This window comes from Natator depressus, chromosome 3 (assembly GCF_965152275.1).
Source record: "Natator depressus isolate rNatDep1 chromosome 3, rNatDep2.hap1, whole genome shotgun sequence".
Classification (NCBI taxonomy): Eukaryota; Metazoa; Chordata; order Testudines; family Cheloniidae; genus Natator; species Natator depressus.
In genome coordinates this window covers 98,122,894-98,150,726 of record NC_134236.1, presented here as the reverse complement: position 1 = coordinate 98,150,726, position 27,833 = coordinate 98,122,894, and the positions used below count along the sequence as shown (strand labels likewise).

At 39.6% G+C, this 27,833-nt stretch overlaps 1 protein-coding gene across 1 annotated transcript in view; it reads left to right on the top strand.

Moving 5' to 3' along the window:
- The window catches only part of THEMIS (thymocyte selection associated), a 111,490-nt gene that overhangs the window by 26,053 nt on the left and 57,604 nt on the right, over positions 1–27,833 (top strand). The window contains exons 3-4 of the mRNA XM_074946938.1: positions 4,206–4,664; positions 8,172–9,217. Coding sequence (XP_074803039.1) covers positions 4,206–4,664; positions 8,172–9,217 — 1,505 coding nt within the window. The remainder of the gene's footprint in view (positions 1–4,205; positions 4,665–8,171; positions 9,218–27,833) is intronic.

Here is a 27,833-nt window from a genome sequence, read left to right as displayed (position 1 = left end):
CTGCAAACACGATACTTTTTGGACATACTATATGGAGATCTGCTTACTTGTAACTTCTTTAAATGCATAGCAATGGTGCCATAAATTATAGTGACCCTTATTAAACCCTTAGCTATGTCACACGCTACTGAAATTAAGAGTCAGACCTTTGAAACCCCTTTCTGCTGCTCAGACATTGCAACTAGAAAGCTACCCTAATGGGCAACTGTGGATTCGCCTTACCTAGGGGAATCCCCCTCAAGCACAGCCCTTCCTTAATGTTAAAACCAAGGTTTAATCACTGTTAACTGACCCAATGTTGAATCCCATTTTTCTTGGTCTGTACTGACAACTAAGTTGTGATCAGCATTATGTTAACTAACTCGATTACTTACAACCATGTTCAAACATAGCCCCGTTCTGTAGTGTACACAAGGTCCATATCTTAGCCATGTTTGTGCCTTCACACCAACCATGCTGGAATGAGGGCATTCTGGGAAAAACTGACAGCTTTTCCACAGTGCTTCCGCCATGGACAGAGTGTCCAGAGGAGATGTATACACAGAGGCACAGGAGGCAGTGAACTCTGGAAAGTTTTAGCATGGCTGTGAAGAACTAGGATTGTAAAAACCAGCCATACGGGCATTGTTAGTGACTCCATCTCTACACTAAACCAGACAGGTCCTTACCAGGCGGGTTTCTGGCAAGGGCACACTTCTGTTAGTTATCATAGGTGCTACTGGAGTATTAATCGTGTTGTATGTGGATACAATCCATGCTTAGAGCCAACCATGCGCCTAACTGGTTATAAACTCAGTTACAAGCTGAAGTGTACACAGGAGCTTAGTGAAGCTCCCTTTAGAGTGAAAGGCCATAACTGCTATACACACATTGCAATGTGAAGATTGCAGTTTGTCATAGTGAAGCAATGATCACACTGAAGTGATTCTGTGACAAAAACAAATTCACTGTTACACTAGATCTTTGGCTGAGCACCCAAGGCTGTAATTGGCTCATTACCCCCACCTGGCTGTATGAACTGACTGCTTGCTAAGACTGACTTTGGAGATTATCCACCTGGTGCTTCCGAGACGATGGGCACAGAGAGTGGGGGGAGAACAACAGCACCTCTGGTGTGGAAGGGAGGTGTGGAATCACTCAGGAGGTGGAGAACTCAAGGAAATGCACTCCCTACTGTGCCAAGCTGCATTGTGGGACTCCCTGTCCCTTCTTTGTCTCCATATCTGGGACAGTGGGCATTTCATTTTAAGCATAGGATTGCAATACCTCTTGTGTGGTCCCAATGGGAAGTGAGTAGAGATTAGGGTGACCAGATGTCCCAATTTTATAGGGACAGTCCTGATATTTGGGACTTTGTCTTATATGGGTGCCTGTTACCCCTCACCTCCTGTCCCGATTTTTCACACTTGCTGTCTGGTCACCCTAGAAGAGATGGGCTAGGGAAGGCTCTTGCCTGAGCTTTTGGTCTGTTTGGCTGTGTTTTTTGTGGGAAGGAAAGAGCCTTGCCACCTTATTGAGGGAGGATGGCGTGATTCTGAGGGTGCACATTTGCTTGCAATTACCACTTAATTTGGACTGATGCATATTTTGCAGCCACAACCTAGGTGTTTGCTTTTGAAAATTTGGCCTAGAATAACCTATTAAACGTAGTTATAGTTTCTGGGAAATTGGCGTTTTGCTATGGCTATCCAAAAAAACCACAGGATAACTATTATTCAAGTGTCTGTATGAGGCAATGTTATCACTGCTGAATCTTGTGAAAAGATAGCTTAATCACACAGCTTAATGAAACCGCTCTGTTCAGTTCTCTAAACTGTCCACTTCATCTAGGAAAACACTCACAAATATATAAATGTACACGTTTTTCTTGCTGTATGGACTTCTAACAAGACAGTTCCCAAGGGCATGATTAACACGAATTAATAGTGTCCCTAGGGATTAGAGAAGCACATATGCAGCCTCTGCCTTGTAATACTTCAGAGTTGCAATTACCTCATGATAAACCATGCTGCTCTAGTGCCTAAATACTGGAGTCGTCCATCTGGTGGCCTGTACTATTAATCATGCTACGGCACATTCTTCTCCCTTGCTCTTATAATCCAGTGCAGGGGGCGTTTTTGGTTGTTTGTTTTAATATAGATCAATAATTACTCTCTAAGTCACTGAACTGTATGAAAAAGGATAATTAGTGTGAACATTTAGGACCAAATTCGTTTTTTGTATAAGTATGTGAAACTACACTGAGAACAACAGAGTTCCAGGTCTGGATTTGTCCCACAAGGCTTAGTTTTCATGATCAGGTGTGTGGTGGGGCGATAAATCAATTTGCCTTTTGGTGAAGCAAAGAAACTGATTATTATTATTTTATCCTGCATGTAAGAATTGGTGAGGGATGCTGGAACTAGAAGTGTTTTATTTGGGCTTGGGGAGTAAAAGTATTGCTTCTAAACTAAGAGAAGCATCATCTCCTCTTTGTGCTGTCCACCCTTCAAGCTAGCATAGAGCATGGCAAGTGCAGCCAATGATAGTACAGTTCCTAAGCTGACATGAATGTCTTGGGATCTATTCTCTGGACTTCACATTTCCCATGGAGCCTCAGATGGGATTTGGAGGTTGCACCCCACAACCAGTTCCACAAGGGCACAAATCTGGCTTCTAAGAGAGAACACTTCATCCGAAAGTTGACAAGATTCTTTGTTTACTCCTCACTGTAATGCCTGAGCATTTTAATTCTCTTTTTCACTTGCTGCTGGTTTTATCATGGGAGGGTTTCTTTTGTTAACATGAAGATGTTGGTAAAAACATTGATTTCCTATCTTAGAGGCATGGATCAAGTTTGTCATAATCCTCTGTGGTTTACACTCCAATTGTACCAATAGCAACAGAGTGTGATAATATTTCAGTGATCAGCAAAGAAAAAAAAACAGAGATGAAAGGGAATACTGTCATTGGATCAAATGTTGTGAAGAAAATTTTAAACCCTACTCTACCTTGGAAACCTGCATGTGCTTAACTTTGAAGTCATTGACTGTGTAAAATTAAGCACATGTGTACGTGCTGGAAGGGATGGGGCCGTAGTGTAGTGATGGTCAGAAAAGTGACACTATAAAAATTTTTTTACTCAATGTTGTTTGTTTGTTTGTCTGAGTCACATCAGCTCACTTTACCGACGGGGGGAGGGAGGGGAAGTGTTTACTCCTGCACACTCTCCAAAGCCAACAAAGCTATTGTAGATGAAGCAGGATTCTATTCTATGTCATGAATCATCAGCAAAACTTCAGCTACAGTCCACTTGCATAATCTTCATTCCAGGTGGAAATGCAAAAGCCTGAAAGAACATTTGGGCTATATAGCTATGTCACTAAATGACATCTCCTTTCAGTTTTGTTTGCTGCACCATTTAATGTAGAAGAATCTCCTGTGTGTTGCAGAGGTAGCATCATTTTGTATTTCAGCTCAGCTATGCAACATTATAGAATGAGAGACTGTTTTCTCTCTCACACTTTCTCCCATTGAGGCTTTATATTTATTCTTTCCTGTTTGTTGTTTTCCTCAATCTGAAATGAAAATAATTTAGACTGAAAAATACTTCTTTGTGTATTGTGTCAAGGATACTGTTTGATTTTCACATCCAAGTTGATTTTGCAGGGTGGTCAGTTAGAAAAATTATCTTTCCCTCTGTATATTGAACTTATTTGCTTTGAAAACTGTTAAGAATTTAATTTACACATGCACAAAGAGTGAACTCAGGAACTATGCATCACTTAAATCCCATTTAAACTCTAACATTCAGATTTAAGTGGGACTTAAGTGATGCGTAGGTCTTGTGCTGGCTGGCCTTCTGCACAGGTTTGAATGTCATCCTCAGAGAATGAGTACTGAAGCTTCATGATTCTGTTTTTATAGAGACAGGTTTCAGAGTAGCAGCCGTGTTAGTCTGTAGTCGCAAAAAGAAAAGGAGGACTTGTGGCACCTTAGAGACTAACAAATTTGTTAGTCTCTAAGGTGCCAAAAGTACTCCTTTTCTGTTTTCATAGAGCCACTTTTCTGACAATACAACCATGCTTTAAATGATAAATATTTTGTTTTGTTTTGATTTCGAGTTTTTATTGGCTTCATGGGTTCATGAACTAAAAGTTGATGTAACAGTGAATGCTTGCATATTTCCCAAGTGCCCTTGTATAATGCAACATTTGTATTCTTAGGTCTTTGTAAGATTGTGGCTGATAAAACTCCATATCTCAGCATTGAAGAAATCACAAGAAAGGTTTCTATTGGGCCAACGCGACTGGGCCATCCTTGCTTCTATTGCAATGAAGACATAAAACTGGCAAATCTCACCGTCAAACAAGGTGAGCAGATCATGTTCAACTCCGTGGAAGAGGTCAACGGGACACTGACTGTGAACTGCGGAGTGGTAAGAGATAACCAATCTCACTCCTTTACTTTGCCATTCTCACAAGAAGGAGAGTTCTATGAATGTGAAGATGACCATATTTACACCCTGAAAGAGATTGTTGAATGGAAAATCCCAAAAAGTAGAAACCGGATTGTGAAATTTACCAATCTGTTACATACATGGGACTCCTCTAATCCACTTCCTGAGAATTTTGATGGCTGTCTGATTCTAGCACCAATCTATGAAGTACAAGGAGTGATGAAATGTAAGTTAATGAGCTGTACTTCTGTGCCTAGAAGCGTGTTCTAAACTGAATGCAAACTGCTCAAAATATCTGTTACAGACAGTGCTTGTTTTGGACAGATAGAAGATGGGTATTCCATATCCATATTTGCTACTGCTGCTAGTTTAAAAATAGGGAAAGAAGGGGAAGAATTTTTCTCCATCTTCCCTCGTCCTCGAATTCAAATACTGACTCCATATCTTTTTATTGCAATCTGCTATTATCACTTTTCCTGATACTACTATTAAATTATCTTTAGAGAGGAAACTTTTTTTCAAGCAGATGGAGCAGATAACTAAGAGTTCTGGGTTCTATTCCCTGAAACTCTTATTGACTAACTGTGTTACCATGGGGCAATCATTTAATTTTTGGCTGTATTTAGCCATCTGTAAAATAGATATAAAGGTAAGTATCTATATCACAACAGTTTTAGGAGGCTTAATTATTGTTTGTGAAGTGTGTGGAGATCCTCTTACACATGATGCTATATGAACACAAGGTATTATTAATTATTATTATTATTAATTATTATTATTATATTACAGAAGCCACCGTAGGGCTTGTCTTCACTGCAACAATTAGCTCAAATTATTATACTTAAATTACTCTGCCTGAGCTAGCCTAGCTTGGGTGCGAGCAGAGTGACTACACTGCAAAACAACACTTGAGCTACACAGAGTGATAGGATTAGCAGCTGATGACATGTAACTTGAGCTTCTGCATCCCCACTACACTACTAGCTCCAGCATCAGCAGAAAGTGAGGTTCAACTCATTCCCCTGATGGGCCAGCTAGCTTGAGTTTAAAGTAGTGGTCCTCAACCAGGGGTACACGTACCCCTGGAGGTACACAGAGGTCTTCCAGGGGGTACATCAGCTCATCTAGATATTTGCCTAGTTTTACAACAGGCTACATAAAAAGCACTAGCGAAGTCAGTACAAACTAGAAATTCATACAGACAAAATGAGAAAGTAAGCAATTTTTCAGTAACAGTTTGCTGTGACACTTTTGTATATGTGTCTGATTTTGTAAGCAAGTAGTTTTTAAATAAGGTAAAACTTGGAGTACACAAGACAAATCAGATTCCTGAAAGGGGTACAGTAGTCTGGAAAGGTTGAGAGCCACTGGTTTAAAGCATCAAATAACTTGAGCTAGAGATTTTTGTGTGCATGCAGTGACCCGGTTAGGAACAAAACTTGAGTTCTATCCTGAGCTAACTAAAATAATATTTAAAAATGCACAGACTATTTTTTAAAACGCCCATGAAACAGGAAAGAATAAGTGAATAATTTCTTTAAGGACTTAAAAATTGTTGTGTGTGTATATGTACGTATGTATATAATTTTTTTTGGTAAAAAGGATTGCTTTTGTCCACTGCAAGATATTGGACAGTAAAGATTTTATCAGCTTTTCCATGAAGAAAATTACATTGTTAGCCCCAGATCCTGCAAGTGCTTATGCACACACTTGACTTTGCTACTTTGAGTGGGACTAATCATAGCAGTACAGTTGAGAACACTTGTAAGTATTTGCAGGATTGGTGCCTAATTTCCTGCAAGGTTTTTCTGCCTTATGCCTGTATCAGAAGCATGCTGATACAGCTCCATGTAAATAGAATCATATTAGTATGTCATTCAGCAGCACGTTTTGCAAAAAAACCTTTTGCAGTGGATATTTCTCTAGGGAACGATGTAAGTAAATGGCTAAAACAGAGGACAAGGAAAGAAGGATGGGCAGCAGTTGTTTGTGCAATACACAAAATTTGCTAAATGATTGTTTGGAGATATTCCATTCAGTCCAATATCCAGATAATAGGCTTAATGTATATCTTCATATGCTAAAATACTCCATTTTTCAAAATTGTGGCTGGATTCAGTGGTTTGGGCTCCAATCCTGCAATCCACATAGCTGTATCCCTATGCCCACTTAGATCCAAACTGCAGGATCGAAGCCCTAAGTAAAAATTAGTTTAGTTTCCTAAAAAACTACCAGATGGTTGTGAGATAATGTGAAGTATGCTCTTGCCTCTCAACTCCATATCCCAATGTGTGCCTTACTTGTTTTTATTTGCATTCACATGTATGTTTTTCACAGTGCGCTCAACATTAAATGTCTCCTAAATATTCGTTTTAGAAATGAGTTACTCTGCACATGGTTAACTGTTTACTTGTGAACTGCAAAAAATGGATCCTCACTGTTAGTTAGAAAACAGTGAGGCTCTCTATAGATTTGAAATGAAGTAAGGGAAACTTGGGTTCTTAATTGAAAGAGCAGTGATAAGAGGGTGGTTAATTACATTTTCAGAGGCTGTGGACAGGAGCTATACATGTGTCTGTTTCCCTCCCGCACCCCCAATAATGACTAGATTGATGTATGTAACTCCCTCCCCAGCTCACAGAAAATGTATCCATTTGTCATATTAGACTATTGTTTTAATTCTCACTAATTACTCTTAGTTTGGCAACATTTCTTCACACTAGTCAAAATGTTTGGCTCCTAAAAATTATAATATGACAAGGGCAGAGTGTGCATACACAGATGCTGACCAGCTGTCATACATTCTTATTATATAAAATGTACATTAAGTACTGAGTTTAATGTGTGAAGAATTAGTATATCATAACACATGAAGTATAAATGTAGGATCTGCTGTGCAGCATGTGCATGTATGTACAATAAAAAAATTAATGAAGGAGGCCTTTAAATAATGTTCCTGTCTTAAATTACACTGTCCTGAGAACTTGTTTATGATGAAAATAGCTAGGACCAAATTTTCAAACGACCCTTAATAGTGTCCTCAATTTTGCACCTGTAATTACTAGCACATACAATTTTGCAAGTGCAATTATAAGAACATAGGAATTGCTGTACGGGATCAGATCATCTAGTGCAGTATCCTGTCTCTGACAGTGGCCAGTACTTGATGCTTCAGCGGAAGGTGCAAATAGTGGACAATACTGGGATAAGCTAACCACTTACCCTGGAACATGAAGGTTTATATCTCTTCTTTTAAAAAAGCAGTATTGGTCTTTATAATAGTTAGTGTAATTGTAGATGTTTTCATTATCCATATTAATGTCAACACCTTTTTTAATCCTGTTAGTTTTTGGCCTCAATGACATCTTGTGGCAATGAGTTCTGTTAGTTCATTATGCACTAAATTTATTCCCATTCGGTTGGCATTATTAGAGAAGGTAAACTGGGGCACTTTATTGAGCTTTTCTGTACATTTTGTTATTTGTGTACATCTATTGTCTCATCTCATTTATCTCTTCCATTAGATGTCTAACTGCCTAATTGCTCCTGCAAATGATATAGACATTTTAAATTATAATATTTGCATTGGTAATTGGTTTACACTGGCAAAATTGTGGACACAATGGTTGTACAACATCTTAGAGGTTTTTTTTAAGTTGTCTCTTGGAGTGTGTATATTTCATTACAACATCAGTGTGAAAACAAAAACTGACTTTTACCTTTTTCCTTTCAGTTCGAAGGGATATAGTTCATATCCTCTCTGATCTAGACATTGAAGTCATAGATGTAACAGATGGTTATGATATTAGCTCTTTCCTTCAGCCATTATCCATGGAAGATGTATTTGAAAGGACAAGCAAAGAATTTCCGATGGTTGCTGAGGTTATAGAAGGGCCCACAGGAAGACAGCAACCTTATAATTTATTATGTCCTGGGAAAGAAATTGTCATTCACAAAAAGTACCAGGCAAAAAGAATCCTTGCATCTGAGATCAGAAGTGATTCCCACAAAAGACACTTCTTAATTCCTGCCAGCTACAAAGGAAAGTTCAAGAGAAGACCTCGGGAGTTTCTAACTGCCTATGACCTGGAGATAGCAAGAAGTGACAAGGAGCAGCTTCATGTTGTAGCAACTAAAGCCTTTGATTCTCCCCATGCAGAATTGTTTTCTGTTTCCGTTGGAGACCAGTTTCTAGTTCAACAGTGCCAGACTGGTGAAGTCATATACCAGGGAAGGAAGAAAGTGATAGATGTTTTGGCCTGTGAACAAATACTAAGTGAGGCCTATAAGAAAGTGCTTCTTCCTATGTATATGGAAGGTGGCTTTGTTGAAGTGATTCATGACAAGAGACAGTACCAGCTTTCAGAGCTTTGCAAAGAGTTCCGCTTGCCCTTTAATGTCAAAGTGTCTGTGAGGGATCTCTCCATTGAGGAGGATGTCTTGGCCGCTATGCCTGGACTGCAGCTTGAAGAAGAAATCACAGACTCCTACTTGCTAATCAGCAGTGCTGGTGATCCTGCGGACAGTTGGGAAATTCCTGTGTATCGTCTAAATATGTCTGTTCAGTTGCTCAGCAAACCTGTTGACGAAACTGTATCCTCCCCAACGAGGACTATTGTGGAAGAGATCAGTGAAGAACAATATTACATGGTGAGGAGATTTGAAAACCAAGCCCTACACCCACCACCCAGACCTCCCAAAAAGCCAACAACACTGGAATCAAAACCTCTTCTCACTGTGCCAGAGCGAAGTGTGTCAGATGCACCGCATGCTGTGAAGGTAGGACATTTCTTCTATTATATATCCTTTGTCATATGTTTGAGATGCTTCACAATATGCTTCCATTTTATGTTGGCTTATGTTTTATGTTAAACTCATTTATGCAGCCTTTGAGATGGCAGTGAACCCCACATGATAGACAAATGAGCTGTTATACATCTTGACTAGAACTTAACATTGAGGTCTGAATCCTCCGTTGGTGTAAATTGATCTGTGGCCAGTTGAAGATCTGGCCCTAGAGCTTTGGGGTTGGATAATCCTTTGTTGCACTGGTGTATAAGTGAGGGGACAATTTGGGCAATTAAAGCTAAATGCTTAAAAATGGGAAATACATGTTGATTCGATACATTAAGAGAGAATTTTGTTCAGATAGAGATCACAGAATTTGTATTTGAAATTTTCACATAGACCTTCTACAGAGATATTTTTGTTCTGAATATTTTGCATTGTATCCAAACAGCAAATAGATTTTTGAATGGAAAGTATTGATTTTCATAAAGCTACTGAAGTTTCAATATTTCACCAAGGCAAAGAGCACATACAAAAGTGCCCATTATAGATGGACAAGTACTGGAGTATTTTTAGTAGCAGTTAACCCATAGCAATTGTGCTTGTCATTGGTTTTCTCCTATATGTTGAAAGAGCTATATACAGAAAGATGACTTGATGAGGTCTCAGCGGGGAAACAAGTACAGGGCCTGCTCAGACTATATGTGTCTCTCTAGTCAGAGCTCCCATTCCCCTCTTGCTTTCCTGTTCAAATACAAATCCACCAAAAGGAAAAAAAGACTAATTTTACATTAATTATTAATGCAGTTGAGTCTCCAGAATGTGACTATCTACATCTTGGTGACGATGATCTGCTTGGAACGCAAACAGGAATTGATGTGTTTACATTTTTTTAAAAAATAAGGGCCATATTTTGCCCTTTGCATCCACGTTTGGAGGGGAACATCTTTGCGCCTCTCCCCCCATTTGCTGAATGTTACTCACCTCTGTGGCAGCATTTTCTGCCTCTGTTCCTAGGACAGATCGTTTTCCATGGGCCTGAGGGTCTATGCAGAAGGAGCAAGCAGGCCTGGGGAGAAGTGGATGGGGGGGAATTGTTCTGATACCAGTCCTGTGGAATCCTTCAGATACAAGTGTTAAATTAAGAGGATGTGCTGATTTCTTCCGTCTTCCCTCCAAGCTGGTGAAGCCCCTTCACTGACCCTTTTTTAGGGAGGTGGGGGTAAGGGGTGTAGGTTGAGTCACAGCCGGCTGCTGGCTGCAGGGAATTCCTAATAGCAAGGATCCATTAAGCCATGCTGCCAGCTAGTGGGGACATACAGAAAGCATGGGTTCCAGAATTGGTAGGGAGGCCTGAGGCCTGTGTGATGTTGCAGTCTGAAGTACTGGATGGGAACCCAAGAACTCTGATGAGGTTCAACGAGGACAAGTGCAGAGTCCTGCACTTAGGATGGAAGAATCCCATGCACAGCTACAGACTAGGGACCGAATGACTAGGCAGCAGTTCTGCAGAAAAGGACCTAGGGGTTACAGTGGATGAGAAGCCGGATATGAGTCAACAGTGTGCCCTTGTTGCCAAGAAGGCTAACGTCATTTTGGGAGGTATAAGTAGGGGCATTGCCACCAGATGGAGGGACGTGATCGTTCCCCTCTATTCAACATTGGTGAGGTCTCATCTGGAGTACTGTGTCCAGTTTTGGGCCCCACACTACAAGAAGGATGTGGAAAAATTTGAAAGCGTCCAGCGGAGGGCAACAAAAATGATTAGGGGACTGGAACACATGACTTATGAGGAGAGGCTGAGGGAACTGGGATTGTTTAGTCTGCGGAAGAGAAGAATGAGAGGGGATTTGATAGCTGCTTTCAACTACCTGAAAGGGGGTTCCAACAAGGATGGATCTAGACTGTTCTCAGTGGTAGCAGATGACAGAACAAGGAGTAATGGTCTCAAGTTGCAGTGGGGAAGGTTTAGGTTGGATATTAGGAAAAACTTTTTCACTAGGAGGGTGTTGAAGCACTGGAATGGGTTACCTAGGGAGGTGGTGGAATCTCCTTCCTTTGTGGTTTTTAAGGTCAGGCTTGACAAAGCCCTGGCTGGAATGATTTAGTTGGGGATTGGTCCTGCTTTGAGCAGGGGGTTGGACTAGATGACCTCCTGAGGTCCCTTCCAACCCAGATAACAACCCTGATATTCTATGTTTCTATGAACTCTTCCCGAGGTCTATTTCATAGGCAACTGAACCACCAATCAGAAGGAGGCAGACTGCCCACTGGTACCAGTGTGTATGTGTCTGAGAACAATGAGCTGGTATCTGACTCTGGATTAGTACTGTGCAAGAGATGTTGTTTTACCGCAGCTAGGATGAGGCCGTTAGAATAACGGAGATACATTATGGTTCACTTCTACATTTGTGAGTGACTGCAACCGTAGACTTCAAATACTTGGATACAGAAACACATTTAAGCAAATGACATTTTTATGAAAGCTTGCAATAAATAAATAATAAATTATAGTCAAAATGTTAGATCTATACAGATTTGTAAATTCTTTTACTGGAAAGGTGAAACAAGTAGATATCCCTTATTCATAAGCTCAAACCCTCAAGCTCTAATATAATAGATTTAGAGTCAAACAGAATGTATTATCTCTCCATATTGAACAGAAAGAGGCCTTTGAGAATACCTGGATCTGCGCTGATATTTTCCTGCTTTGGCCCATGTGATGATTATAGTTGGGGGGTGGGGGGGGGAAGGCTACAATTTTCTTCTGAACATACCTGCTAAATCTGAAGGTTCAGAAATTTGCCCGGATGATAAATGGCCTAATCTGCATATTTTATGATTGTGCATTTCCTCATTTGCATAAATGACTACAAACCTCCAAATGAGCAGAACATAAACCCAAGAAGGGTGATGCATAGAATGAACTTTAGGATCCTAGAAATTGCCTTGGTCCTAGCTGGCTCTGGCATCTCCCCAGCTGATGTTCAGCTAACTCTGGCACCTTCTGGAGGCTCTGCCCCGGTTGCTCTTTGTCCTGATCTGGGTGAAAGGCTGTCTTTGGGTCGGTGACCATCAGCTGGTCATGCTCTGGTTGGGCTGATAGCCCCTAGCTGGGAATTCAGCTTTGATTGCCCCTTTACCCTTGTTTCCTGACTAGAGGGAAATGGAGGAGGCTCTAACTGCACCGGCCTGCTGCTCCCTGACTGGGGTGGGATCATAGAATCACAGAAATATAGGGATGGAAAGGACCTCGAGAGGTCATCTAGTCCAGTGAAAAGAGAGGCTTAAAAGAGGCCAAAATCTATAGCTATAGGAAAATACTCTATCACTGGAAAACCATCCCTCTGCAATAGACATGGAATTATATAATAAAATAAAAAAAAGGGAAAAGAATGATAAAAATACAAGATATAGCAAATCAATATATCTGTGATAAGTGGGGACATTACTGTCAAATGTATATTGATGGCTCCAAAGGGGAAGCAACAGGTAGAGTGGGAACAGCTTTCTGTGTGCCTGCATTTGGACTCAAGAAAGCCATAGGGCTAACTAACTTTATCTCTGTCTTTATGGCTGAGCTAACACTAAGTTGGGCCTACCATATATGGCCAGTTGCCTTCCTGTCTGATTCCTTATCAGGATTGCAGGCACTATACAATGGCTAAGGTGACCAGTAGAAAGTGTGAAAATTCGGGATTGGGGTAGGGGGTAATTGGCACCGATATAAACAAAAAAGCCCCGAATATCGGGACTGTCCCTATAAAATCAGGACATCTGGTCACCCTACGCAGAAATGATATACTTAATGAAATATGCTAACAAGCAAATTGGTGCAATGTGATGTGACTAGTAATAGCATGGATCCAGGCACATGTAGGGACTGCTGGCAATGTGTAGGCAAACAAAGAGGCAAAAAATGCTATTGAGCATGAACAAGTTGACCTAGAGATCCCACTGAGCAAACTGAATTTACACACTTAATCAAAAATGAGAAAGGAAGGATTGGCAGGAACTTGTGTCCATGTGAAATGAAGGTGGGGGAAAGGGGGGAATCTGTGAAGTATGGCCAATAGTTGAAATGTTTACATAATCCAAGGACATGAGAGGAAGAGTGAAGTGGCTCAATTCAGAATTTTAGCAGGTCATTGTGGATTAAATAGTAATCTATTTCTAACAAACTTAAGGACGGACTAGGTAAAATATGTAAGGTCTGAGGAAAAAATAGATCATCTCCCATGGACCTGTAAAGACTGTACCAGTAAAAGGAGATATTTATACGGAAAACTCAGAAACCTTGGAGTAATAAAATTTTCTTTGCAACACCAGTACAGAATGCAAGGAAAATGGGGCCCAATTAAAAAAAGCTATTGTCCAATTTTTAATCGTCCTGGGAAAGATGACAGACTTTTTCATAATCTGTCTATGAAATCCAGTGGATAGCAGCCATAGACTCAGAAAGTGAGCTTGCCATGCCACAGAACCAAAGGAGAAGGGGCCTGGCTGGGGCAGCTAGTGGAGAGAGGAGGCGGTGGCTGAGGATGGCTGGAGAGAGAAAGCTGGCTGGCAGGCAGTTGAGGAGGAGGCAGGGTAGAGGACTGCAGCTGGCCCCCAGCTGAAATGAGGCTGAACATTGAATCTGACAATGGGGGTCAGTGGGGAAAAAGAGAAAATTGTCTTGGATTATGAAAGAGAAAAAGCAAGGGATGAAGGATGGTCTCGGATCAGGAAAAATTAAAAAAAAATTAGATATACCAGGATTTGAAGAATAAGGAATTCATAGAAATTAAAGAAAAAAACAGGATAAAAGTCAGCATGTTGTAATTGTCAGATCAAAAACAGAAGATGTGAAAACAGGGGAAGTTAACCCCCTGAGAATGGCAGAATGGATGAAGTGAAGTGTTGGTGTCATTCAAAGAGCTAAAAGAATTGCTGGGTGGCGATCTATTGATAGAGTGTAGGCATAAAGAGCAAGTTGAAAAACTTCTAAAAACTGCAACCTTAGGGAAAATGAAAGTTACTTTTCAATGGCCTAAATTCCTGATTGAAGTAAGAGGGGTTATGTATGAAATCCGAGGATAATATCTAAAAGAGTATAGGTGAAGATAAAGCATTGTTTGTTAAATGGCTACTTAGTAAGAGAGGGGGGGAAAGGCCATCTACGACTGTACATATAACACTTAAAGGTAGGATGATTCCCAATAGGATCCAAATGGATTATCAATCTTTCTGCGTTAAACCATATATTCCCAGTCCCCGCACCTCTGGTGAGGTGCTTTAATTGTCAAAGATTTGGATGTATGGCAGCCATTTGTAAGGGAACAACGTGGTGCAGCAAATGTGCAGGAAATAACTCCCATGACAAGCGTGTAGAAGGAACAGAACCTAAATGCAGCACTTGCAAGGGAAAACCCAGTGCAGCAATAAAGGATGTGCAGTAGCAGAACAAGCTAGAGAATTACAAAAAATGAAACCTATTCACAAAATATCTCATGCAGAGGCAATCAAAAGATACACACTGCAGAAAATAGAAAAAAAATACGCAAGTAAGCAACGGTTTCAGAGTAGCAGCCGTGTTAGTCTGTATTTGCAAAAAGAAAAGGCGTACTAGTGGCACCTTACAGACTAACACATTTATTTGAGCATGAGCTTTCGTGAGCTACAGCTCACTTCATCGGATGCATTTGCAAGTAAGCAAAAAAGATGTTCGGGGCAGCAGAACACATCTCTGACCAGGGAGGAGAATATGAGAGGAATGGGAGATGATGTATTGCTTGTAAGTAAAGAGAAGTTTATAGTGTTCATTATAGAAGTAATTAATTGCACCTTGCAGATGGAGAAAAAAACCTCAAAGGTTTGAAATCACAGCAAATGCAGCAGAAAAATATGTAAAGAGAGACAACCTCTCAATAGACTGCATTAACAGGATTTTGACTGAAGGCAGTAAGATAGCTTAAATAACATGATCTTAATGATCCTTAGCTGGAATGTGCATGGTTTAATAGTGCATAGACCAGAATTTAAGAAAGCCATCTCTAAATTGGGGGAAAAAAGCCTAATGCAATATGTATGCAAGAAAGATGGATAATAAGTAAACTTGCATTCAATCTACGGGGGTATGATATACTCTGGAGGGATCGAGAGGCTACCAAAGGAGAGGAGGATTTAGCTACATCAAAATGGATATGCAGAAACTATGTTTTGAATATAATGCTATTAAGATTCTTATGCAGAACAAAATCATTTATATACAGATATATAATTTTTATAATCCATGTAAAAATTAGTTAATATGGAACTAGAAAAATGATGTAATGTCAAAAACTGTATGATAATTTGAAGAGACTTTAATAGTCATAATGTACTATGGTGAAGTAAGAAAACTGACTGAAATGGTAACTGTTTAGAACAATTTATTGATATACATAACTGTAATACTGAACACAGGAGCACCTACTAGATTTAATTGATTGGATGGATCCTCTTCTCTTTTGGATCTGGGAATTGCAACAAATAATATAAGCTAGTAAATGGGAAATTATCACCTCCTCCACTTATTGGGTATCAAGGCTGAAGAAATGTCAAAAAACATGAAAAGAGTTTCGAACTGGAATTTTAAAAAGCTAATTGGGGCCCTTTCAAGTTTAAGGATGATGAATATTTATGCAGTAGCTGTGCAATTGACAACCTAGGAGAATTCTATAACAACGTAATAAAAAGAATTACAGCAGCAGCTGATCAGGCCATCTACAAAACACCAAATTGCCGCCGACTTAGAAATTCGGTTCCCTGGTGGAATCAGGATTGCAAATTACCAATCAAGGAAAGTAATAAGGCATCCAAGCAAACAAACATATAGTGAATACTAAAGACTTAAAGAATTATAAAAGATGTAAGGTGCTAGTGCAAAGGATTATCAGACAGACCAAAAAAGAAAGTTGGAAAAATGTATGTTAACTGAACCAAGATTCAAGGTTTTCAGAAATATATAAGCAAATTCAGAGAATGACTGGAATTGGAAGTAAAAGTCTTAAACAGTGAAGCAATGAAACTAAGGTCTCCAACTTAGGAAAGGCAGACATTTTAGGAAAAGAATTCCAAAAGGTCAGTAGTGGTATGAATCAAAGAAATAAGTTTTGTGAAAAAAATGGAGGTTTATTGAGGATTACCGTGAACTATTAAATGGCTGGAGAGAATATGCTGCTGATGTGTTAAACAAAAGTTTTCGTGTGCAGGAGCTTATTTTAGCCACTAGAAAAAGGAAAAATACAGCTTCAGATAAAGATAATATAAGGAAGGACAAGATTATGTCATGGAAGTAACGGATTCTATGACTTTTAGAGACCTTTGTGACATTTTCTGCTTCAGCCTAGGGCAGTGGGGCCACAGCTGTCAGCCCGTGAGCCAGAGCTTTCAGTCACCATGGGCAGTGGGGGGACCCAGGGCTCCCACCTCAGAGCTCTCAGTCACTGCGAGTGTTGGGGCCCCTCGAGCTCGCAGCTGCCGTGGCTTGGGCTTAGGCTTCAGTTGTCTCATCAGTCCCCCCTCTCCATTATTTTTAGTAAAAGTCAGACAGGTCACAAGCTTCCGTGAATTTTTATTTATTGTCTGCAACCTGTGACTTTTACTAAAAATAACCGTGACAAAATCTTAACCCTAAATATAAGTAATGGAATGCGTCAACACTTGTCAGAAGGAAGTCTAAAGATTCTGTTGCAGTTATATAATGATATTCTGGCGAAAAGACAGTTGCCAGTAGAATGGAAACAAGCATTGGTAATACCAGTGAGGGAACCAGGCAAGGTACTTATAGGCCTCTTACCCTCACAACGTATGTGGGGGAAATCATGGAAAAAATAAATGTAAGACTTGCAGAATACTTGGAGAAAAATGATATTATAATTGAGTTACAAAGTGGCTTCAGAAGAGAAAGATGACCATATAGTCAGATTACAAACAGAGGTACAAAAAAGCATAAGGACAAAGAACTTCATGGTAAAAGTCTTCCTGGCCTCCTCTATAAACTAGCCAAAGCTGGAATAAAAAGGAGAATGTTTTGGTGGATAAGGGACTTTTTAAGTGATAGAATCATACAAGTCATAGAGGGAACATCAAAAATCTACAAGCTTACACATGGTTCAGAGTAGCAACCGTGTTAGTCTGTATCCGCAAAAAGAACAGGAGTACTAGTGGCACCTTAGAGACTAACAGATTTATTAGAGCATAAGCTTTCATGGGTTACAGTCCACTTCATTGGATGCATAGAATGGAACTTATAGTAAGATATATATACATACAAACAGAGAAGTGGGAAGTTGCCATACAAACTGTGAGAGGCTAATTAGTTAAGATGAGCTATTATCAATAGGAGAAAAAAACTTTTGTAGTGATAATCAAGATGGCCCATTTAGACAGTTGACAAAAAGGTGTGAGGATACTTAACTTAAGGAAATAGATTCAATATGTGAAATGACCCAGCCACTCCCAGTCTCTATTCAAACCCAAGTTAATGGTATCTAGTTTGCATATTAATTCAAGCTCAGCAGTTTCTCACTGGAGTCTGTTTTTGAAGCTTTTCTGTTGCAAAATTGCCAACCTTAAATCTTTTACTGAGTGGCCAGAGAGGTTGAAGTGTTCTCCTACCGGTTTTTGAATGTTATGATTCCTGATGTCAGATTTGTGTCCCTTTGTTCTTTTGCGTAGAGACTGTCCGGTTTGGCCAATGTACATGGCAGAGGGGCATTGCTGGCACATGATGGATGTGCAGGTGAACGAGCCCCTGATGGCATGCAGCTCTATGAGGGAGTATTATCAGCCCTACTTTTTTTCCATTATTATAAATCACCTCCCAGAAAGCGTGCAAACAGGAATAGGTATTTTCCTTTTTGCAGATGGCTGTGCTATGTGGACTAAGCATAAGAGACTTCAAGTAGCTGTAGAAAAGACAAATGAGGCACACCAGACAATTTCCAAGTGGGGAAATTATCGGGGATTTAAATTCTCACTTGCAAAAACAAAGGGAATGCTTTTATCCAGGAAGGAAATTAAGGAAAAATTGAATTTATTTCTTTATGGTGAAAAAATTCAGATAGTTCAAAAGTCTATGTTCCTAGAAGTCATGTTTAATTTTAAAAAAATTAACTGGGAAAGTGACATAGATAATATCATATAAAACTTACTTAAAAATGTAGCTGAAAAAAACTGGAGTGCAGATAACAAGATACTGATGATAATGTATAGAGCATTGATAAGACCAGCTTTAGATTATGGATGCCAAGCTTTAGGTTCAGCCTCAAAAACAACTGTTCGAAACTTGGAACTGCTCTGCACCCAAGCTCTGCGATTGGCACATAGTGCGATGATGACAACACCAGGGTGTGTGCTGCAAGTAGCCACTGGAGAAGCAGCTATAAATCCAAGGATGAAGCTATTTAATCTAACCTTTTGGGCGAAACTAAAAGGGGAACCTGAAAATAGAAGAACATAACAGATTTATGAGGATTGCTGGGAGCTTAGTAGACAAAACTATATAGATTGCCACAGACTTCCTCATACTGTCCGTGTTAAAAAAAATGGATGGAGACATGTAAAGAAGAAAAATGGAGAGACCTAAACATTTTTAGTCATGAGAAATCAAATTACAGCTGAAAATTATTCCCGTGTTTGAGGATTTGGAATTGTATGGGGGGGAAAAACTGAGAGAAGGAAAAAACTACACATTATGAATGATATTCCTGAATCTATTTATGAAAAATGGGGCTATCTTTGCCAAGTCTCTACAGATGAATCAAAAGATGACAGCACAAGTAGAGTAGGAACAGCCTTCTGTGTTCCTAGTCTTGGAATGCAGAAATCTAAAATATTATTAAATTATGTGACCATTATGACAACTGAACTGATGGGGATAATGTTCGCACTAACATGGATAAGAGATGTACAACCGGCTGCAGCTGTAATTTTATCTGATTCCTTGTCAAGCATAATGACAATCAGAACAGGGACTTCAGAAAGCAGAAATGACGTAAGTGAAATATGTTCCTAACTACGGAATTAAGCAGGTATCTGTGTTACAATACCATGGATTCTATTGCATATTGGAATACCTGGAAGTGAGATGGCTGACAGCAGCAAAACATGCTCTAAAAAATGAGGGAGTGGATATTAAGATACCCTTAAGTAAACAGGGCTTTAAAAGCGTGGCCATGGAGGAGCTTGCAAAGGAATGGCAAGACCTATGGACTAAGGAAACGAAAGGATGAAGGTTCTATGACGGGTCAGCAACCTTTGGCACGTGGCCCATCAGGGTAATCCGCTGGTGGCCGCAAGACATTTTGTTTACGTTGACCGTCCGCAGGCACGCCCCCCTGTAGCTCCCAATGGCCATGGTTCACCGTACCCGGCCAATGGAAGTCATGCCATTGGAAGTCAGGCATGTGCTACATTGGGGCCCATGAGAGAGCAGCTAAAACCAAGAGCCTCCTAACCATTGTGGGAGACTGCACCATTCTGCAGGGAATGTCCTAGTTTGAGCTGCTCTTCTCTCTGCTGCTGATGGGCTGGCAGCCTCATTGAAGAGCTTTCTGTCTGCATCCTACTGAAAGGTCCCTCCATTTGTACTTCAGGTGTTTGGTGATTCTGCAGAATGCAAGGAAGTCCTTTTATATGGCTCTGAATCTATAGTCATTTCAAAACTGGTTGTTTTGTTCAGTCAGAGCAATATTGGATTAAAAGTCTCTTTTTTAAAAAGTTTCACTATGAATATGGTATTCTTCCTCTCTTCCTGTCCTATCCATCAAGTAGTGTTGCTGTGCTAGGCCAGAGTGATCCTTTTAATTATAATATATTGAGATCAGATGCAAAAAACTAAATAAAAGTAATATATTATTTAAGATACTAAAAGGTTTCACTGCTGTACACTCCAGAGCAGAATTTGTCTCACCATTAGAGGAATTTGCATTTCCCTTCTTCTACATATTGATACTAGCTAGCTAACTTCGTACACTATGAAGAAGATATGTAGAGGAGTCGTGTCAAAATCGGAGTTCTTTCAGATAGTTGCTTTTTGAAGCAAAAAGCATCATATGTGCCCTTAGTACTGGAAAGTAATTGTGCATTGGATAGGAAAATTGTTGAACCAGCGTGATGGAGTATAACTGCAAAGGGGAAAGTGTGTTATGTTGTTTCCTCTAAGGCAAAGGAAAGACTCTTAGGAGCTATTTGTTGTGCCACAGCATCGCTTCTGCTTGACCGACAAGTGCCAAAGAGAGAGATTCCTAGTCTGAGTCTAGACTTTTATAGTATACACTTATATCTCCTGGATTTATGGCTCATGATTCAAAGACTGTGAATGCCATGGATCTCCTGTGATTGTCAGATGATTGCTATCTGTAGTTATAAGAAAGAGCAACACATGGCAAGTCATGCAGCTGTGTTATAATCATCTGCCTCGGGGGAATCAGAGAGACACTTTCTCTATCATTTTCCTTAAGGGTGGTGGGTAGATGTGATGTCACACTGTGACTTTAGCATTCTTTCTCGGCTTGTTCCTTGATACTTTCTTCTGTCAGTTTTCTCACTGAACGTGCTAATTGTTATCCATCTGAGATCATGGGCCAGTGTAGGAGTAGCACAGTGTTCTCCCCAGTGCAGATCAGAGTTTGAGACAAAAAAAGAGAACCGAATCACAGCTTTTCACATTGAAAACCATTGGTCTCCTTTATTCTCATGCCTTACTATCAACGTGGGCAAGTAACTATAAAACAAGTACTGTATGCCTAGTTACATGTTGTTGTTTTTTCTTGAAGCATGACTCTATATAGTGATTGTCCCAAAGTGAATTGCTTTAGTATTTCTGCTGATGGTGGTGCAGAACCAAAATTTGTAACTATTTCTCATGGTAACCATATGGGGCATGGTATCTTGTGAGCATTACATTTACTGAGTAATTTGTCTTAGATCATTTCCAATACAGTAGTCCACAAACTATGGTCTGGGAAGCACTCGGTGATCCACAGAGAACTGGTTGGTCACATGGAACTGGATCTATTTTTTGTTTCCAGCTTCTGCCTTTGGCCAAACAGAGCATTAAAAGAAAGATCTGATAGGTTTGTAAGAACAGTTGGAAAAAAGGAGGAGGGGAAGACGAGGTCTGTGTGAGATAACCTCTCTATCAAGATGTTGGCCATACTATGAAAAAAAAAGTTTGAGAACCCTTGTCCTAATGCTTAGTCTTATAACCTTCCCACATCTCCAGGACTGGTGGGAAACAAACACTGTGCAATTAGGGCCTGATCCAAAGCCCACTGAAATCATTGGAAAGTTTCCTTTAACCTCACATACTGCTCAGAAATATAGAAAATATTAACAATGATAAGTCTGGGTATCCTTAAAGAACAAAACCAAAAAGCCCACCTTCAAAACAGCAGGGAAAATATCTAATTTTCTCAGGATGAATTTCCCTCTCCATTTTCTATTGTGGACAAAACTAGAACTGTGCACGCACAACTGCTTTCTGTCAATGGCAGAAAATTACAAGACCAGTAAATGCAGTGGGTTTTGTCTATTTTATATATTTAATACAGCAGGCTGACATGGTTTCACAACACTCTTTGCCAGAGCTCTGGCATACTGGCAAGTAAATGAACCAGACAAAGCTTTGAATGCACCCTTCACAGTTAGGACCACACACAGTGAATATGACAAAACAAAAACTAAACTTTTCACCTGGCTGATAAATCTAGAAGGGTGTATCAGGTGAGGCCTGTGTGGTCCAGGAAGGAAGGGGTTTAAGATTTTCTAAAATTCCCTCATCCTGTTTATCTGCTACCTCTACGTAAACTGCCACCCTTCGTGAGAGATTCAAAACTGCAGTGGCTTTTTTCAAACTATCTTTCTGATTATAAGGATTCAGCACCTAGCACAATGGGGTCCTGCTCCATGACTGGGGCTTCTCAGTGATACAGTAATACAAAAAAAATGAATAATAATAATACTACACTTGGGAAACAGAGAAAGTATCATGTGACCTACTATAAGTTACCAATCACAATTTACACAGCTCAGGTTTTAAAGAGTGAGTATCAAATAGATGGCGAAAACTGTTCACTATTGAGCAATAGTCTTTATTTAAAAAACAAAACAAACAAAAAAATAACTCAACAAAAAATTATCAAGTAAATTCTAATAATGAGGAAATCACAACCTGCACATGGACATCCAGTGCCTAATCCTGCCATGCTTACAACTTCATGGACAGTACGTGTGGAGCACAAGTGTCTCAAGGGGCGTAAAGCTGGCAGTATTGGGCTCTCAGTCAGCAGACACAGGTTAAATCTACTGTTGACCTGTTTCAGCAAGGTACTATTGCATGTGCCTAACTTGGGACTACTTATGTGCTTTAAGTTAGGTATGTCTTTACCTTGCAGAATTTAGGGCTGAGGAAGTTAATCATGGCCAATTATTTGCTCAATGCTAGAACTGAGGAAGAGAGAATGTAATTGTCCAAATTGGAATTTAGTTGAGTTACCAATAAGCATCAGGACATGATGGTTAACTATGATTCGATGCTAAAGTCCATTATCATCTTTCAGGAAGTTCTTGCAATGTTAAGCTGTTTCTTGAATTTTTTTTTTTAATGGTCCGCGGTATTTTTTGAATCTTAAATCTAAAAAAATGAAAAGAAAGGTGATCACTTCCATTTGGCTTTGCAGTTCTATGGACAGAACTACCAAAATTTGCCATTAACATATTTCTCACATCTGTATTCACATCAGAATGAAGACTTGTCTAGAATAAAATTGATAAAATATAAGGCTGTATATTTAAGCAAATGATTTTCGCTGCAGCCCCTCCTTTCCTAACCGTTACTTTGTTCCTGCTTTCAGAGCTATTTCTCATGAACTTTGCATCTATATAAGGTAGGTTTAATAAAGATGTTTATGCTGTGCAGCAGGAAGCTAAACTTCCTAAATAAACATTAAAATAGAAGATGCATGCAGGGCTGCTAGAAAGATATAGGTAAGGCCAGACTTCAAGAATCAATAATTCTTTGACATTAGAAATAAGGGGGAATATGCAGTTCTTAAGTAGAAAAATATATGCCCATGAAAATATAAGAAAAGGAATACTTGTGGCACCTTAGAGACTAACCAATTTATTTGAGCATAAGCTTTCATGAGCTACAGCTCACTTCATCGGATGCATACTGTGGAAAGTGTAGAAGATCTTTTTATATACACACAAAGCATGAAAAAATACCTCCTCCCACCCCACTCTCCTGGTGGTAATAGCTTATCTAAAGTGATCACTCTCCTTACAATGTGTATGATAATCAAGTTGGGCCATTTCCAGCACAAATCCAGGGTTTAACAAGAACGTCTGGGGGGGGGGGGTAGGAAAAAACAAGGGGAAATAGGTTACCTTGCATAATGACTTAGCCACTCCCAGTCTCTATTCAAGCCTAAGTTAATTGTATCCAATTTGCAAATGAATTCCAATTCAACAGTTTCTCGCTGGAGTCTGGATTTGAAGTTTTTTTGTTGTAATATAGCAACTTTCATGTCTGTAATCGCGTGACCAGAGAGATTGAAGTGTTCTCTGACTGGTTTATGAATATTATAATTCTTGACATCTGATTTGTGTCCATTTATTCTTTTACATAGAGACTGTCCAGTTTGACCAATGTACATGGCAGAGGGGCATTGCTGGCACATGATGGCATATATCACATTGGTGGATGTGCAGGTGAACGAGCCTCTGATAGTGTGGCTGATGTTATTAGGCCCTGTGATGGTGTCCCCTGAATAGATATGTGGGCACAGTTGGCAACGGGTGTTGTTGCAAGGATAGGTTCCTGGGTTAGTGGTTCTGTTGTGTGGTATGTGGTACTCACCAGCAAGCAGCCTCAAGTCAGTAAGATGGCCAATGCTGAGTCATCCACTAAAACTCCACTGCAGTAGTTATTACATGTGCTAGTTTAAATGAGTTCAAAAACCAAGAGAACCTGAAATCCCACCTAACAAGTGTCTGGAAATCCTCAGATGTTTGTTAAGAAAAGCACCTCTGAATAATGAAAGCTTCTTTGTGCGCTGGCAAGAGAAGAAGCAAATTGTGGAACTCACCATGTTGCCCTCATAAACAGAATGCAATGCAGAAAGATAGGGATGTGTCTGCCATAAAGGCAGACATTAGAGAATTACCTGAAATGATATCAAGGAAATCTGAGACACACATTTTACAGGGAATTCATAATGAAATTCAGGCAGGCATAAATGAACATTTAGGTATGCTAACTGATGTCAATACCAAGCTTTATGTGGTAGAGAGAAAGCAAATTGGTTGATCTGGAGATTAAAATGGATGGCTCGGGGAACAGGGACAGAAAAAGTATCAAGATTAAAAGGGTGTCATAAGGAATAGAAAAGGGAAACCATAGAAAAATATAGAACTCCCCAGGAAGGAAAAAGGAGCACCTGCACAAGTAGCGTCTGATTCAAAGTCCACTGAAGTCACTGGAAAGTCAATATGGCTGGGAAATAGAATTTGTCTCCCACAAAATGTCTTGAATTTATGGGAAAAAAGTTGTCCCAAATCAGGACAAAAAGTAATAAGTAAATAAATAAATAAAAAGTGTTGTGACAGGAAAATTCCCCCAAAATTCTGATTTGGTAGAACCTAAAAAAAAGATTTTGGCTTGCCCATCTCCCCGTGTTGCCTGACTCTGGCAGCCCAGCTCCATGTGTAGGTGGCTGCCTGACTGTCATTATTGTTGTCCTTGTCTGCATGGTAGTGCAGCTACATAATAATCGCAAGATCTGTCTTTGCTCATTTTAGGAAAGAGATGGGAGCTAAGCAGAATCACTGCAGTGCAAAACCAGACCAATATAAAAAAAAAAATGCTGTGGCTTCCCACTGAAGTTTTTCCTTTTCCTTGAAAACTCAAGATTACACTATCAGAACTGTGGTGGAGCATAAAAAGTCCCTAGAAGAGCTGTGATTATGTTTCAGACATATGTTTTCAGCAAAGAGAACTGACATGAGAAGATCTCCATCAGTGCAGCAGCAGGTCAAGCCCAAGAGGACCCATAAACAGAACACAAGAGAATTTCGAGAGAGAAGTCGTGGGGAGGAATAGGATAAGGATAATCAGGAGAGAGAAGATACTGTCTGAGGAGCTAATCAAAGAGATTAAAGGTTTCAAAGACACTCAGTTCTGAAGATTCCCAGGTTTGCTTATTAGAAACTTGTTAGTGCATGGGTACCTTGCTATCTAGAGTAAAAACTACGGGGATTCTAAAATCAATATAGTAAGGTGTATCCACTATCAGCTGAATAGCATTAGGATGGATGAGGGAAGCCACTATAGCAGGGTGGAATATAATATTTTTAATGTCTGTACATTGAAATTGATTGTCCTTGCACCATGGATGGACCTATAGTTTATTCCCATTTTTGATACCGTAGAATGGTAGTTAAATAACTTACAGATAAAGGTATTTGGTGTTACTGTCTTCATTTAATTAGTTCTACTGTAGGACATAAAATAATTCTGTTGAAAAATATTTAATGTGGTTTTATCATTAATGTTAGGACTCAGGTAACAAAAAAAGTTGGAGTAGCTGGGGAAGCCTTTAGTTACATCTGTTGTGACTCGTCAGGAATAGCACCAATGGAGAATGAAAGGGAATGTCACGTGGATCCCAGTCTGGTTACAATAGCCGTAGGAAGTGGATGGGTGGTAACTCCACATGACAGAGAGAGATGCGTCCTTTATGAAAGATTGGAATGGCCACTGGAGGATGGAATTTAGAGGGGAGAGGAGATAGGGATTTCAAAGAGTGCAGATCAGTCACCATAAAACTGACACTAAAGATATTTGCTATGAAGTGGTAATTGTGTAATTGGATTAGCACTAAAGGGAAGAATAGGAATGACAATTTACTGCTTGACCAGATGGGTTGACAAAACCGTGCTCTAGATAAACGCCCGTCATTGTTTTACTTTAAATGTTACAAACTCAAATTATCTGAGCGAGTGAAGAATATTTACATTTGAACTTGAGCAAATGCATCCAGAAATTGCTTTTTTTTTAAAGAAAGAAAAGAACAGAAACTTGTTATAAAAATGAGCGTGGTTTAAAAAAGAATGTTACAGGTTTAGTAAAATTGAAAAAAGGAGAATGGCTATATTCACGTATACATTGTTACAATTTGAGCAGAAACCTGACAAGTCTCATTTAGAATAGTGACTCTGAGGAAGAGAAAGGATGGTCTTGTGGTTAATGAATGGGTCTGAAACTCAGGGGGTCTTGATTCACCACCCTGTTCTATCTTGTGACCTTGGACAAGTCACTTAATCTTTTGCCTGAGTTCCCTATCTCTGTATCCTTAATCTAACCTTTTGTCTGTCTTGGCTACTTAGAGGGCCACGCCCTGTCTTAATATATGTTACAAGAAGCTATAAGCCAAAAATTAGCCAACAAGCAACTCACAAGCCAATTAAGCCAAAAACAAGCCCAATTTCTGTGGGTTTTTTGTGGGTTTGGCATGTCTGATTTACAGTACCATCAGCTAAATTTTTGTTCCTTCATCTTGAAGCTTATAGGATCCATCAGTTAGCTGTAAGTTTTTCTGGGTTACTGATAAAACTTCACAGATACTTTTCAGAACACCAGAGTAAATTTCCTCACTTTGGCAAACTTCTTTTCAGATGATAGCATTGTAGTACAAGCTAGACATTAAAAATTTCAATGTAGAATTTAGCCAGGATCAGGAAAGGAAGTAAATGAAGAACTGTGTAGACAAGCATAGGGACTGCTGGCCATACATGTACTTCCTTTTTATAAACATATCATCTTGGGATAAGGTCTTACAGCAGTTAGTTAATGAGAGCACGTCAAGACAACTTGGTGATAAAAAACTGACTAATAGTTTTTGTTGGAGCCAACCATAGCATTTGGATTGTATAGCAGTGGCACTCAACCATAGCAACTCAATGCATATTGCTTGCATTGGTGGACCTGCATCAGTGCACAAATTGTGGGAAAATGTCAGAAAATCCCCAGCATAGACCAGGCCTTTGGGGCTCACACTAAAATATGGGTAGAAGGGGGAGGTGCTGCGAGGGGGAAATTGAGAACCAATGGAGCAAGGAAATCAGAAATCCGTTTGTTCTTCTTCATATCTGAAGGTCCTCCCTTTTTGATATGGAAAAGAAGCAGTGGAATACAGGAATAGCACCCATATATGAAGGAAATGATTTGCATTTTTGTTGTAAAAAAAACAAACAAGTTTTTAAAAACTTAGAATATGATGATGATTTTTAATAAAATCAGTTTTCTTTACATGCAGGACTCCATTTTGTGACTTTCCAGCTCTCAATATCTTTGACCTAAAGGAAAATTCCACCTTTTTCTTAATCTTAAGATTCCTCAGCTTGAACCAAACATAAGGGCACTGGCTTTTTTATTTAAGCTCACGTTGAAGCTAATAAAAAATGTCTAAAGTTTACTTTTATGCCTGGCAGAGCAGTTGCCACCTTATATTTCCCAAACTTTTGGGAGGCAGAATAGAGGTTCCCAAACTTTTTTTGCTGTGCCCCTCTTCAGAGA